Here is a 15,438-nt window from a genome sequence, read left to right as displayed (position 1 = left end):
TGCGTGCTGTTCCACGGCATTGTTAAATGCTTGTGATTTTACAATGAAGAATATCCAAGTCTAATCCTTTCTTTTTCTCTTTCTTTTTTTAAGCTCAACAGACACGAAAGAGAACCTCTATCAAGTTCTGAGTACAGTGATGAGGATGAGTATGTTCCTCAATATGATGAAGAAACAGAAAGTGACTGTTCAGAAGAAGAGGTCAAACAGCACACGGCAAAGAAGAGAAAGGTACAGAGAACTTCAACCAACTCTCAGGAAGGAGATGACCAACCACGCAAGAAAACACATAAGACACGTTTTACTTCCCTGGCTGAACCTGACACCGACAAATCCTCATCTAATGGTTGCGACGTGACGGTCATGACCTTGAAGAAGAAAGACAATGGAGGCAGACTGTACAACAAAAAGTTTTACTGTGTGTTTTGCTCTAAGCCTTTCAACAAAATGGCACGCCATTTAGAATCAAAACACAAGGACAAACCTGAAGTGGCAAGAGCAATAACATTCCCAAAGGGTTCTAAAGAACGAAGAATACAGTTCAGTGTATTGAGAAATATAGGGAACCGTTTCCATAATAATCAGGTTATTAAAGAAGGAAAGGGAATGGTGATACCCCATCAACAATCAAGTGGACCTGTAAACGCCAGTGATTACATGCACTGTATAAACTGTGACGCCTACCTGAAGAGGAGATCACTATGGAGGCACATGCAGAGATGTCATCTACACAAGAAAGTCAAAGGTTTAAAGCCAGGGAAAACTAGAGTGCAGGCCCTTTGTTCGAATGCTCAGCCAGTTCCAGACAGCGTGAATGCACGATTTTGGAAGCTGGTGCTTGACATGAATCAAGATGAGGTTACAGATGTTGTCCGGAAGGACAACATCTGTACTCTTGGTACAGATTGACTCTTGGTACAAGAAGGACTCTTGGTGGACAGTTGACCTTTAACCCTGTTGTTGTCCACTCCGTTGTAGGTGACCGCAGCCAGCTTCCTGCTGCGGTAGTTTTCGTAGTGGACGTTGTTCGTCACGTCCTTCAGGTCCTGCATGTGTGTTCTGATGAGCATATCTCTCAGGATGGTGAAGTCACAGTGGTCACTGTTTTCAACTTCTGCAACCCCCCAGGGGTATTGTCTCCCTCTGACTCTTTTGCTGTTCACCTCGATGATGGTGTTGCTTCCTACTACAGCCAGCGGCAACTTGTCCTTTATCTTCTTCACCAGCCGGTTCTCTTCTTCGTCATCGGTCTCTGGGAACTCGTAGATCTTGATTTTATGCTCTTGGATTTCTCGCATGACCTGTTTCTTGAACTGTTGGCATTCCTCTGGGGTGAGGGTGTCTGCTTTGGCGATCAGCGGGATGACATTAACGTTTCGGAGAAATCACTCCTTCTTCAGGCACATGGCTTAATTGACGGTCACGCGAATTTCGTGACCGTTTCATTGTAACTTGTAAAACTGTGTCTAATTGCCGTCTCCCCCAGTGAGGTTGAGTTTAGGGCAACAGTACAGGGACTGGATAAAAAAATGGAGGCTGGGTCGGAGGGCGATAGCCACCTCACTGACAACATTCCACGCAGCGAGTACGGTAAAGGCACGGGCTAAGTTAGGTGAGGGTTTTTGCCTCCCGAACGTCATGACAACGTCCGAGAGAAGTGCACTGTCCATAAACCGACTCTGAGTTGCCAGCAAGGCAACCACCACCCCCCGGTGTCCTGGCCTTAACCAAATTTGTCCGTCCATTCTCCCACCGACGTAACCCCCGATGTTCCACAAGCACACCTGCGTACACACACGCTTAAAAATTTAGACTGTTTTACCTCTTGGAGGCCCAGAGGAGTGCCTAATGAATACAAATTGGTAGACCAAATTGCAGCAGGTTTTGAGAGTGTCGCAAGTATTATTCCATGGATAACTGTGAATAAAAATGTTGATCGTATCAATTATGTGCATTACAATGTTCTTCGTTTGGCTAATCATACTAGGGATGCAATAGAGGGTCTGGCTGAGCAGCTGGCCCCTACTTCTTTGATTACTGTACAAAACAGAATGGCTTTGGACATGTTGCTTGCTGAAAAAGGAGGTGTTTGCTCAATGTTTGGAGACCTGTGTTGCACTGTCATCCCCAACAATACTGCGCCGGACGGTTCAGTCACAAAAGCACTGAATAGTCTGAGGGCACTGTCAAACGAAATGCAGGAAGCATCAGGTGTGAACAATCCATTTGGAGATTGGATGGAAAACATGTTTGGAAAATGGAAGCACCTGATCTTGTCAATAGCAGTGTCAGTGGGTGTGTTCATTGCAATATTGGTCTCATGTGGATGTTGTATAATACCCTGTATTCGTTCTTTGGTTGGCCGTCTTATCACCACTGCCCTCTCCAAGGAACCATTACCACCCCCTCCTTATGGAGCTTACCCAGTATGGGAAGAGCAGAACAGCCTGGTAGGGTCAGGAGAGGCAGAGGAAGACACCAGCGTGTGAACAGGGCAGAAAGGTAAAGAAAGTGACGTCCTTCAGACGTCAAGAGAGGGATTTGTTGATAAAATTAGCTCATATACAGCTTTAATCAGCAATTAGCTCATATACAGCTTAATCAGCAGCTAGTTTATATGCAGCTTTAAGTAGCAACTAGCTTATATACAGTTTAATTAACAGCTAGCTTATATACAGCTTAATCAGCAGCTAGCTTATATATACAGTTTAATTAATCACTAGCATATTTGTAGTTTTAATAACCATTAGCTTATGCAGCTCTATTAACCACTTATACAGTGCTCACAGCATACACAGGGCCTGAGAGAAGCAGGAGGAAGGTTACTGAGGTTAACTGCGTCACAAGGAACAGGCAGCCATCTTTAAATAGATAAGACACTCAGATTCAAGCGAGGGACTACGCCCAGCTGAGCCCGGCTTTCTCCACACACTCTTTCTCTAGGACCTCTCGCATTCAACACCTCACTCACACTGACGGAAACCAACGCCTATTGGGAGGGGCCAAAGGTGAATGGACATTCACGGCTTCCAACCAAGCGTAATACACGTAATAAACGTGCTACGTTTGCATCTTTGACTTTGACTAATGTGTATCAAGGGGCGGACCCCTATATTAAGGTTCATGCTGATGTGTTCAAGCGTGTTCTGATGGTGGAGCTCTGCGAAGTGAATCCATTAGATTGCCCATGCATGTTTAATTGTGTTGGGCTGAATAACTCTGTTGATAAATAAATCTATTGCTTTGATACAACTATACGCCTCTGAGAGCTTTCTGTTTCATTCTTAAACCTGCTCTAAGTGTGAAAGACAGCTACACATTTTTTCACAACACAAGAATGGCCATAACTTCTCAAATATGGATCCCAGAACCCACATATTGTGGACACACATTGTGGACTAGGCCTACAATAGGATCACCTGAATAAAATCCCTCTAGATTATCTAGAAAAGATTTTTGCCTGTATAAAACTCAGACTTCAGCATGGGGTACACGTCCTTAAACTGTACACCCTGTCGTACTCTTGGTGAGATTAGACCAACTTTTACTTCTGAAGATGTCAGAGCCCTGCTTTTTTAATATGTTGTAGACAGGCCCCAATGAGGCACATTCAAGTTGGATGGGACTCCCTAGCACTTAGCATGCCTGCGCGGGAAGAGGGGCAGTTGGCCTATATTTGAATGGGGCATTTTGAACGATAAAATGAATGGAAAGTGATTACCCAAACGGCCCATCCTTCAACTAGTCATAACTTCTCACAACATGGTTGAATTTGATGGGATATTATGAACTGGGTGAACTGGGTGAACTGGGTGAGATGGGTGAACTGGGTGAGATGGGTGAACTGGGTGAACTGGATGAGATGGGTGAACCATGGATTTGTCACCGAACTCGGCCCAAATTCCCATAGAAAGCAATGGGCTAGGACCCTTAAAATTGAACGGTCAGTCGACCTTTGGCCGATGACCATGTGGTATGAAAATCAAGGGGAAATTCCAAACACTTTTCCTATAGTGAATTATGGATTTCTCACGAGCTCGGCCCAAATTCCCATAGAAAGCAATGGGCTAGGACCCTGAAAATTGAACGGTCAGTCGACCTTTGGCCAATGACCATGTGGTATGAAAATCAAGGGGAAATTCCAAACACTTTTCCCATAGTGAATTATGGATTTCTCACCGAACTCGGCCAAAATTCCCATAGAAAGCAATGGGCTAGGACCCTGACAGTTTAACAGTCAGTCGACCTTTGGCGAAAGACCATGTGGTATGAAAATCAATGGGAAATTCCATACACTTTCTGCGATGGTACACTTTCTGCTATGGTAAACTCCGTACACGTAGAAATTACGGCCTTTTGACTCAATTCTGCCTAGACACCTAGAAAACAATGGGCTAGGAGGCTGAAATTTTCACATTAAGTCACCCTCTGCCCCAAGATGAAATGGTCTGAATATCAACGGGAAATTCTGTACAGTTTTCCCATATTGATTCATGGCATTTAGCATTTATTTGGCTTAAATAGACGTTCAGTTAATACCCCTAGAAAGCAATGGGCTAGCACGCTGAAATTTTCACGGTCAGTCGGCCCTTGGCCACAAACCACGTGGTATGAAAATCAATAGGAAGTTCGGTACACTTTTCCCGTAGTAATATATGGCATTTTTCTTCATTTTAAAGTTATTTGGCCTAATTACCCCATAAAACAATGGGCTAGGACCGTGAAATTTTCACAGTCATTCCATCTTTGCCCCATCGTTAAATGGTATGAAACTCAATGGCACATTCCAAACACTTTTCCCATAGTGAACTATGGATATCTCTACCCAGATGACACTTATGTTCCGACATGGCCTTCAACAGTCTTTTCTCTCAAAATGTCCACTTTAATTTAAAGTAGAGATTTGATTCATTTTCTCCTTCAAAGAGGGGCTCGTCACCATTACACACCTATAATCTGGGCCTCGTAGCTGCAAGTTAAGGTCCCCAAAAACAGCCCCAAAGGTCAAAATTGAGGCATATGACCTCATCTTTCGGCCTGTTTTGGCAAGTGAGAAACGGGCCATTAAATCGTAGTGAAAGGTTGGAACTGCCTGATTTTTGCATAAATCAGTCGCCTATGATAAGGTGATGCAGGATCTAAAGCGAGATATCTGTAGAACCTTGGGAAAGCTAACTTCCGGTAGCAGCATGCTAACGACTTGAATCCAATTGAACCTTGAAGAGGGTCCTGTTTTGTCCATCATATGTGAATTTCATCAAAGAAGGCCATTGACAAGTGTTTTAAAATTGATCAATATTAAAAAGTGGTCAAAATCCAGATTTTACCAGTCTTTTCTCAAACGTTTTATACTTTAAAAAGGGGTAGGGTTTTAAATCCTTTTCTGCCTGAAAGAGGGGCTCGTCACCATTACACACCTATAATCTGGGCCTCATAGCTGCAAATTAAGGTCCCCAAAAACAGCCACAAAGGGCTTAATTGGGCTTAATTGGGGCCTTATTCACTTATATTTTGGCATATGCAAGAATGGCCATAATTTCTCAAATATGGGTCCTAGAACCCCCAGATTGTGCACACACATTGTGGACAAGGCCTACAATAGGACCACCTGGAAAAAATCCCTCTAGATTATCTAGAACAGATTTTTGCCTGTATCAAACTCAGACTTCAGCATGGGGTACATGTCCCTAAGCTGTACACCCTGTCGTACTCTTGATGAGATCAGACCATCTTTTACTTCTGAAGATGTCAGAGCCCTGTTTTTTTAATATGTTGTAGACAGGCCCCAATTCCAGTTAACAGCGTCACACCAGGAAGAAAAAGAGGTCATAGTGGAGGACTGATTGTTACTGGATAGAAGTGTTAGCACTGGTAGTCTCGTTACCTTTATTCTTCACTATGAAATAATAATGATGAGAGCTCTTAAGAAATCTATTTTTTGTATTCTTGTGTGAGTACTATACTTTTGAATACTATTTTGCATCGTAAATTCATAATATGTTAGTTAAATACACATATAAATACTTATGTTGAATACAATGGCTTGCAAATAGTTGTAGTTTCTATTTTATGAATATCAATGTTTGTATAATTTTTTAATCGTTCAAAAATGCTTCTATTACTTAACTTCATTAGAAATGCTTGTTTCATTTCAATGTCCTTTTTTAATAAAAATTTTTTTTTTTTACATACTTTATACAAAATTCTAGTTGAGTAATAAAGTCTCAACTTAAGCAGGTATTTTATGTAATCCTTCCATTTTAGTAATTACTATTACCTGTCTAAGTTATTAACAAAGGCTGCAGGCCGAGCCTCAGAGCTCCCTCATGCTGATCGTGACCGAAGGAGTGGGGGATGGGTGAGGTTACGGTGGGGACAGTCAATGTCATGTTCTGTGTAAAGTACCTTAAGTTTCATTGCTGACATTACACAAAACCTGACGTTTACCATCATCATGGGGACCATGGCGTGGCCCCTCCCCCATCAGTGCATGCGCCCGTGGAGAGGTGACTCACTGCCTCAGACTGTCGAGCGGCTCCACACACATGTAACTTGACGGGCTAGCTGTGGAACCTGGATGGAAATGGTAAGTTTTTAATTATTGTCCGAGCTCCGAATGTTGGTACATGTACTGCCATATAAAAAGAGCTGTTGCAATGTGCTGGAAGTTAACCGAGATGGACAGCTAATGTTAGCTAACACTAAGCTAACATGTGCAGCTAGCATGTGCAGCTAACAGAGCTGTGAGTGGAGCTGGGTCTGGATAAAGGTGGAGGTCTGAACAGACATGAGTGCAGCTTCCTGCTGTCACAGTGTTTTAACACATTGATAAGGCAGGGTATGCTAAATGTAGCCTCTGCTCCAAGGAGATGAACTACAGCAACAAGGGCTCACATGTCCTCTCATCACACTGTTCACTGTTTCGGGCTTGTCACCTTTTTCACTCATGAGTTTGCAGGTATGCGATCTGAGACCAGCCTACCGTTAACGGAAGGCTGGACAACTAATTACAGTTAACTACAAATGGATAATTTACACATCGTGGGGCTTTTTTACAGTCACAAAATGATATTTAGATATTTTTTAGAATTTATATTTTATCATCATTATCTTTTCCCACAGAACGTGAATATTATGCTCAACAAAGTGACATATTTGACATATTGAGTCAAGGTTAACTTTAAAAAAAGTATTTCTTCACATGTAAGCAGATATTGTAATTCAAATAACCATGGGTATTGAAGTAGAATATTTAGCCTCGTACTTTCAGAAATAAGTAGATCACCTTACTATAATGCAGCCTATAAGACCAGAACAAATTACTTTTAATTTCAGTCAAAATGTAATAATAGCAGCTCAGGCAACAATTTTAATTCCACCAAATTCTACCACTGCAGCTTGAAATACAGAGTACTGTAACATGACTGAATGTGTCCCTTGTGCTTTCAGGAGGATGGAGCATGTTTTTCATCCACTGGTGGCAGCTCTGAATGCACAGGTGAGAGAGGGGAGAGACCATGAGATGGTTTTATGTTGAGGTTTGTAGAAAGTCTTTTGTAATCGTGGAGAATATTATACTGAATACTTCAGGGAGTCTATTGGTTTCAATCCCAAACTGATCATACTCTCAGGGTTTAAATCATATAACTATTTAAAAATAGTCTAGACGCAAATGAAACACATTTTGACCCATCAAAGATGATGTTGAAGTTATTAGTTCATCGTAAACCATATTAACATTTCTATCCTCTAATATATTTGCAGGCGCTGATGTGACAGATGGCTTTAACCCTGAACAGACCAACGAGGTAGGATATGTCATCTTCTTTGGGTTCTTAATTGACAGTTAACCTGCTCGACTGTGAATGTCGAACAGAAATCAAAACAATGCTAGAGTAATTCATTTCTTACAGACTACAGCTAGTTAATCACACATATTAGACTTCCATTATTACGACAGTGTTTCCCACAGGGAGAAATTAAATAGTTTGCACTGCAGCCACTTATTCATAATGTCTGATGAAATATAAGTTGTAGTATTTGTTGTTTGGTTGTGTATTATTTTATTGATGTAAAACAGTGTAGACTGGTAGGTAGGTAGGTGGGTAGACTGATAGGTAGGCAGACTGGTAGGTTGGGAGCCTGTCTAAACATTACAAAAAAATGATTTGTTTTTCAGGAAGAACACCAGCGGTCCAGTGACAATACCGATATTCTTGACCCCACTCCAGCTGATGTCGATGAGGACACAAGTGTTCCAGAGCTCATGAGAACCGACAGTGGAGTTGTAAGTTTATTTGCAAAACTTCACATTCTAACATGAAAAGGGCCATGACATCTGTCAGTTTACAGTGTCAAGAAGAGTTGAGCCCACAGAGCTGCCTCGAAAACATGCATACACGATCAGGGGAAGGTCAGGATATAAAAAGCATATAATCAGAAATCAATAGTTAAAGTGTAATCTAAAGATAAAGTGTATGATCGTTACATAACAAATGTTTAATACATAGAGTGATTTAACAAATGTAGACCTGATAATAATAATATGTGTATCTGAGTATAGTGCAGTCTGAGTGTAGAAAGTACGGAGAAAGAGGAAGTAAGCAGGGTGTTGGCTTCAAGGGATGGGGAAATAATGATGGTTGAGAAGAAAAGACACAAGGCACAATAATGATGAAGGATGAGATCAATAATCATTTTATAAGCAAATGTGTACTAACCAAACCGATTTAACAAATGTAAAAACTGATTAACAAATGTTCTGTGTGACCGGAGCTGCGATGTAAGAAAAGTGCTTGTCAGGATGACTTGCAGAAATTAGGAGAAGACTGTTGCAAGAGATGAGTCAGAGGCAGGAAGCCTGGACTTATATGGACATGTTCGAACCCAACATCCTTTCCAGAGGGTGGGGGGGATGAGAGCATGTATTGAGCAGGAGGGGGGCTAACAGCCCAAATGATGAATAAAAGAAGTGGTTTGCTTGCTGCAAGCTGGGATTTCAACACGCGTGCTGTCCAAATGCACCAGATGAGAAGATACGGACGACTGCAGCTGATGTATTGAGGGCTTCGTCTCGGTTCACGGAAAAGAGACCTCTGTTCGTGGACATTGAGATTAAAAGACGAAGCTTCTACCTCTCCCCCCTGCTCGCCTTTACCAACTGGACAACAGAGAAGACGCAGCAGCCCGAGAAAGACTTTGTACTGAGTTTTGAGGACTGTTGGACGGGCTCCGTTGCAGAGCAGGAGGAGACCGAGGGTCTGGCCAGACCTTCGCTCCTAACAACTCCAAAAGAACCTTTTCATCGCACCATTGAAAATCCAGCTCCAACCGAGCCGTCTCGGCAACTAAAACTAATGAGTATAATCAGAGAAGAAAATTAAAGTAACGAATCAAGTGTAGTAACATTTTATGTGAGCTGTAGCTTTAACCCTTGCAAACTAACTAAATATAACCTGCAATAAATATCTAATCTGCATTTAAAGTAAATTTCTCAAGTGCATTCATTTGCTCAAGTAGTAAAAAGTTCCTCGTGGCAGTAAAAAGTTAAAGCCATTGTATGTCTAACAACTGAGTTCTGAAAGGTTATCCTAGTGACAGAATCCACTTAACAACCCCTTACGGTTTTAGCAAGAAGTAATCCTAGCCGTTAAAACCTAACCTGGCATTTACCAAGAGCACGGATCCATAAGAGGGAAGCTGCCATAACCGACGCGACTGGTAGGAGTGCCCGGGGTCAGGGTGGCCCCTCGACCGAGTGCACTCAGACCGGAGGAAGCAGGGTAGACGTCGAGAGTAACGGCAGTTAGAAGAGCCAGGCGAGTTCCCTCGCAAGAACACCAGCTCGACAATCTTTTAATAGAGAGCTGAGTCAGTAATTAGCCCCGTATCGGGCCAGAAGTACCCAGGATCTAACACGTGGCGCCCATAACGTGGGGCTCGACGGAAAAGGAGTACGTTGAGTCCAAAAGAAGAACCCCGGCAGCCGAGAGAGGCTGTCGTTCGTGTACGAAAAGACCTGAGGTGAGGCGTTGGGTAGAAAGTAAAGCTGCCCAAGCCACGAAGAAGTCCGATGGCGAGACATCCACGCATCGAAGCTGTGTGTGGTATTTACAAGCCAGCACAGGAGAAGCCGCAGGCGACGGGGAGCATCGACCAGACTCGCCCGACCTGTAGAGGGGCCAGAGCCTGATCCCATCCCTTCCTCAACGCGCGACGAGAGGCTTTGGGAGGAAGGCGACTCGAGACAACAAAGACAAAGACAAAGTCCAAGATGCAAGTGCAGCAGAACGGACCAGATGTTCCAGGGACCGGCCGGCAGACGGAGGCGACCCAGCGGGACGAGCCAGCGGCCCAGATGAAGGAATCGCCACCGGACGGCAGAGAGGACCCGATGGCGACGAAGGCAGCCCGCAGACGACGACGACTCAGCAGGACGTGCCAGCGACATCGACCCAGGACCCGGCAGCAGACGGCAGCGAGGACCAGGAGGAGGACGGCGCTGGAGCACGCAGAGCGGCATCGGGAGGACCGACGCTGGATAAAGACGACAGAGGCAACGTCCCACATCAGGTCATCCTGTACGGAAGAGGATGGACCACCTGGGACGCTGCCATCCAACAACACCTAACCGACCTACATCAAGAAGAAAGTAGGGCGTCGGTTAAAGGAGAAGTAGAACAGCAGTGCAAAGAGAAGGGTGAAAAGAGCTAGAGTCATAACTGATAGTTATTACTGTGCTCAGGCCCTTAACGAAGACCTGTCCATATGGGAGGAAAATGGGTTTGAGAGCGCTAAAAGTAAAAAAGTGGCTCATCAAGACCTATGGAGAAAAATAGCCGAATTACGGCTAAGCATGGAGCTCGAAGTGGTGCACCAGAGGGCCCACACGCGAGAAGAAATTCACTGGCAAGGAAACGAAGAAGTGGATCGTTTCGTCCAGATGACACAAATTGTCTTTGTTGGGATCGAGAAGTGGGAAGATTTGCCCAAAGGAAGGGTAGTCCCAGAAGAGAGCGTGGAGGAGGTGGTGCAGGCAGTGCATGGCGCACTAGGATATGCAGGCACCGTTCCAACGCAAAGGGAACTGGAAAAGCACCGACTCTGGATTCCTGAAAAAGAAGTCCGCAGAATCCTAAAAAAACTGTGAGTTGTGTGGTCGATACAACGCAGGAAGGAGAGGACAAAGGGAGGGGAGGACTCACCATTAAGAAAAGAGGAATCCAAGGAGTGGGGCAGCTGAAGCCGGTTCCGCATTAGGAGAAAACCAGGAACTCAAGAATGGCCACCAACATACAAGATTTACCACCCTACGTCAGAGTGGCCAATGTCAAAGGGGTGGTTAACATGAGAAGGAGTACTACGGGGCTCTGGGCAGGAAGAGCCCTGAGGAAGTTGGGTTGTGCAAGAAGTGATTTCTCTCCGGAGAAAAAAGAAGTGTTGCAATGGAGAGAAATTAAGAATGACTGTGTGGTCTGCCTGCTGCCGACCACCCTAGCCGTTGCATGGCAGGGACCCGGAGACCAGAAACCACTCCGGGTCACAGGAAAAAGAAAAGAGTTTAACCGCATGCGCCATAAACCGGTGAAGGTTATGGATGCATGCATATGCGGTACATGCCGTGTGGAGAAGTTAACAAGGTTAACCTTCATCACCTAGTGGTGATCGACAGCTGGGAGCAGGCATCAGGACCGTCTTCACCAGAGGACGACGTGCTCGTCATCACTGCCCTGGCCGACGAAAACTTCCTGTGAGATTCCTACTAGCTAAGGCGAGGCAGCCTGTGACCTCAAGAAGGGGATGTCAAGAAGAGTTGAGCCCACAGAGCTGCCTCGAAAACATGCATACACGATCAGGGGAAGGTCAGGATATAAAAAGCATATAATCAGAAATCAATAGTTAAAGTGTAATCTAAAGATAAAGTGTATGATCGTTACATAACAAATGTTTAATACATAGAGTGATTTAACAAATGTAGACCTGATAATAATAATATGTGTATCTGAGTATAGTGCAGTCTGAGTGTAGAAAGTACGGAGAAAGAGGAAGTAAGCAGGGTGTTGGCTTCAAGGGATGGGGAAATAATGATGGTTGAGAAGAAAAGACACAAGGCACAATAATGATGAAGGATGAGATCAATAATCATTTTATAAGCAAATGTGTACTAACCAAACCGATTTAACAAATGTAAAAACTGATTAACAAATGTTCTGTGTGACCGGAGCTGCGATGTAAGAAAAGTGCTTGTCAGGATGACTTGCAGAAATTAGGAGAAGACTGTTGCAAGAGATGAGTCAGAGGCAGGAAGCCTGGACTTATATGGACATGTTCGAACCCAACATCCTTTCCAGAGGGTGGGGGGGATGAGAGCATGTATTGAGCAGGAGGGGGGCTAACAGCCCAAATGATGAATAAAAGAAGTGGTTTGCTTGCTGCAAGCTGGGATTTCAACACGCGTGCTGTCCAAATGCACCAGATGAGAAGATACGGACGACTGCAGCTGATGTATTGAGGGCTTCGTCTCGGTTCACGGAAAAGAGACCTCTGTTCGTGGACATTGAGATTAAAAGACGAAGCTTCTACCTCTCCCCCCTGCTCGCCTTTACCAACTGGACAACAGAGAAGACGCAGCAGCCCGAGAAAGACTTTGTACTGAGTTTTGAGGACTGTTGGACGGGCTCCGTTGCAGAGCAGGAGGAGACCGAGGGTCTGGCCAGACCTTCGCTCCTAACAACTCCAAAAGAACCTTTTCATCGCACCATTGAAAATCCAGCTCCAACCGAGCCGTCTCGGCAACTAAAACTAATGAGTATAATCAGAGAAGAAAATTAAAGTAACGAATCAAGTGTAGTAACATTTTATGTGAGCTGTAGCTTTAACCCTTGCAAACTAACTAAATATAACCTGCAATAAATATCTAATCTGCATTTAAAGTAAATTTCTCAAGTGCATTCATTTGCTCAAGTAGTAAAAAGTTCCTCGTGGCAGTAAAAAGTTAAAGCCATTGTATGTCTAACAACTGAGTTCTGAAAGGTTATCCTAGTGACAGAATCCACTTAACAACCCCTTACGGTTTTAGCAAGAAGTAATCCTAGCCGTTAAAACCTAACCTGGCATTTACCAAGAGCACGGATCCATAAGAGGGAAGCTGCCATAACCGACGCGACTGGTAGGAGTGCCCGGGGTCAGGGTGGCCCCTCGACCGAGTGCACTCAGACCGGAGGAAGCAGGGTAGACGTCGAGAGTAACGGCAGTTAGAAGAGCCAGGCGAGTTCCCTCGCAAGAACACCAGCTCGACAATCTTTTAATAGAGAGCTGAGTCAGTAATTAGCCCCGTATCGGGCCAGAAGTATCCCAGGATCTAACAACAGGAATCAGGGTAATATGTTCAGAGGCTGTGATGATTATTGAAAGCGGTAATGTGAAGTGCCACTACGAGACAAAGCACAACTCTTTTGAGCTAACGTCTCGCATCTCAAATAAAGGCACAGGAAAATAAACCTAAGAGCCCAGTATGATCAGAATCCTAACGCATGAATTCACTGACCAACAATGACGTTAACAGAGAGGAATAGAGCTGAAACAAGTGGATTAATAACCACAGATAAAGTCCTGCTCGCTAATTCATCTTATTAGAAGATGAGAATAATATGGATATCTTGGTTTTCTTGGGTGACATCACTTCACACCTGAATTTAATTCATTTAAAGCTGCAGGGTACTTCATTTCTTTGTTTTAAGATGCACATTTTTCAAAAGCTTTCGGTTATGTAATTTAATCTTAATCTCAATTTTAAATCTGACAATAAATATTGTTTATGTATTATTCAATTGATCTTTCTATATTTGATAATCAGTTGTTTTCTACATACAGACTTTAATACAACTGTTGGCTACTTCAATATACAGTATATGGAACTAAATCAGAGTGCAAGTTAGACATTATTATGATGTTCTGGAGATTTAATGAGGAAATTCTCTCTGAATGGACCTTGTTGAACTTTAATTGAATACCCCGGTCATAGATGTTTAAAACTACCCGAAACAACACAACAATCTACGTTAATATGCGTGCTGTTCCACGGCATTGTTAAATGCTTGTGATTTTACAATGAAGAATATCCAAGTCTAATCCTTTCTTTTTCTCTTTCTTTTTTTAAGCTCAACAGACACGAAAGAGAACCTCTATCAAGTTCTGAGTACAGTGATGAGGATGAGTATGTTCCTCAATATGATGAAGAAACAGAAAGTGACTGTTCAGAAGAAGAGGTCAAACAGCACACGGCAAAGAAGAGAAAGGTACAGAGAACTTCAACCAACTCTCAGGAAGGAGATGACCAACCACGCAAGAAAACACATAAGACACGTTTTACTTCCCTGGCTGAACCTGACACCGACAAATCCTCATCTAATGGTTGAGACGTGACGGTCATGACCTTGAAGAAGAAAGACAATGGAGGCAGACTGTACAACAAAAAGTTTTACTGTGTGTTTTGCTCTAAGCCTTTCAACAAAATGGCACGCCATTTAGAATCAAAACACAAGGACAAACCTGAAGTGGCAAGAGCAATAACATTCCCAAAGGGTTCTAAAGAACGAAGAATACAGTTCAGTGTATTGAGAAATAGAGGGAACCGTTTCCATAATAATCAGGTTATTAAAGAAGGAAAGGGAATGGTGATACCCCGTCAACAATCAAGTGGACCTGTAAACGCCAGTGATTACATGCACTGTATAAACTGTGACGCCTACCTGAAGAGGAGATCACTATGGAGGCACATGCAGAGATGTCATCTACACAAGAAAGTCAAAGGTTTAAAGCCAGGGAAAACTAGAGTGCAGGCCCTTTGTTCGAATGCTCAGCCAGTTCCAGACAGCGTGAATGCACGATTTTGGAAGCTGGTGCTTGACATGAATCAAGATGAGGTTACAGATGTTGTCCGGAAGGACAACATCTGTACTCTTGGTACAGATTGACTCTTGGTACAAGAAGGACTCTTGGTGGACAGTTGACCTTTAACCCTGTTGTTGTCCACTCCGTTGTAGGTGACCGCAGCCAGCTTCCTGCTGCGGTAGTTTTCGTAGTGGACGTTGTTCGTCACGTCCTTCAGGTCCTGCATGTGTGTTCTGATGAGCATATCTCTCAGGATGGTGAAGTCACAGTGGTCACTGTTTTCAACTTCTGCAACCCCCCAGGGGTATTGTCTCCCTCTGACTCTTTTGCTGTTCACCTCGATGATGGTGTTGCTTCCTACTACAGCCAGCGGCAACTTGTCCTTTATCTTCTTCACCAGCCGGTTCTCTTCTTCGTCATCGGTCTCTGGGAACTCGTAGATCTTGATTTTATGCTCTTGGATTTCTCGCATGACCTGTTTCTTGAACTGTTGGCATTCCTCTGGGGTGAGGGTGTCTGCTTTGGCGATCAGCGGGATGACATTAA

The 15,438-nt window shown here is 43.7% G+C and overlaps 1 protein-coding gene across 1 annotated transcript; it reads right to left on the bottom strand.

The window, feature by feature from the left end:
- Nucleotides 1–848: 848 nt before the first annotated feature.
- Nucleotides 849–1,370, bottom strand: LOC306783943 (septin-7-like; the record flags this gene model as incomplete). Its single annotated transcript, XM_079297344.1, has 1 exon — nucleotides 849–1,370. Exon 1 carries the CDS (start codon nucleotides 1,296–1,298, stop codon nucleotides 849–851), a length of 450 nt encoding a protein of 149 aa, XP_079153470.1. The 5' UTR covers nucleotides 1,299–1,370.
- Between the last annotated feature and the right edge of the window lie 14,068 nt (nucleotides 1,371–15,438).

Source organism: Melanostigma gelatinosum (assembly GCF_949748355.1).
Source record: "Melanostigma gelatinosum genome assembly, contig: SUPER_10_unloc_2, whole genome shotgun sequence".
Classification (NCBI taxonomy): Eukaryota; Metazoa; Chordata; class Actinopteri; order Perciformes; family Zoarcidae; genus Melanostigma; species Melanostigma gelatinosum.
Note: the sequence above shows the minus strand (reverse complement) of the source record. Positions and strands in the feature narration are given on the sequence as shown.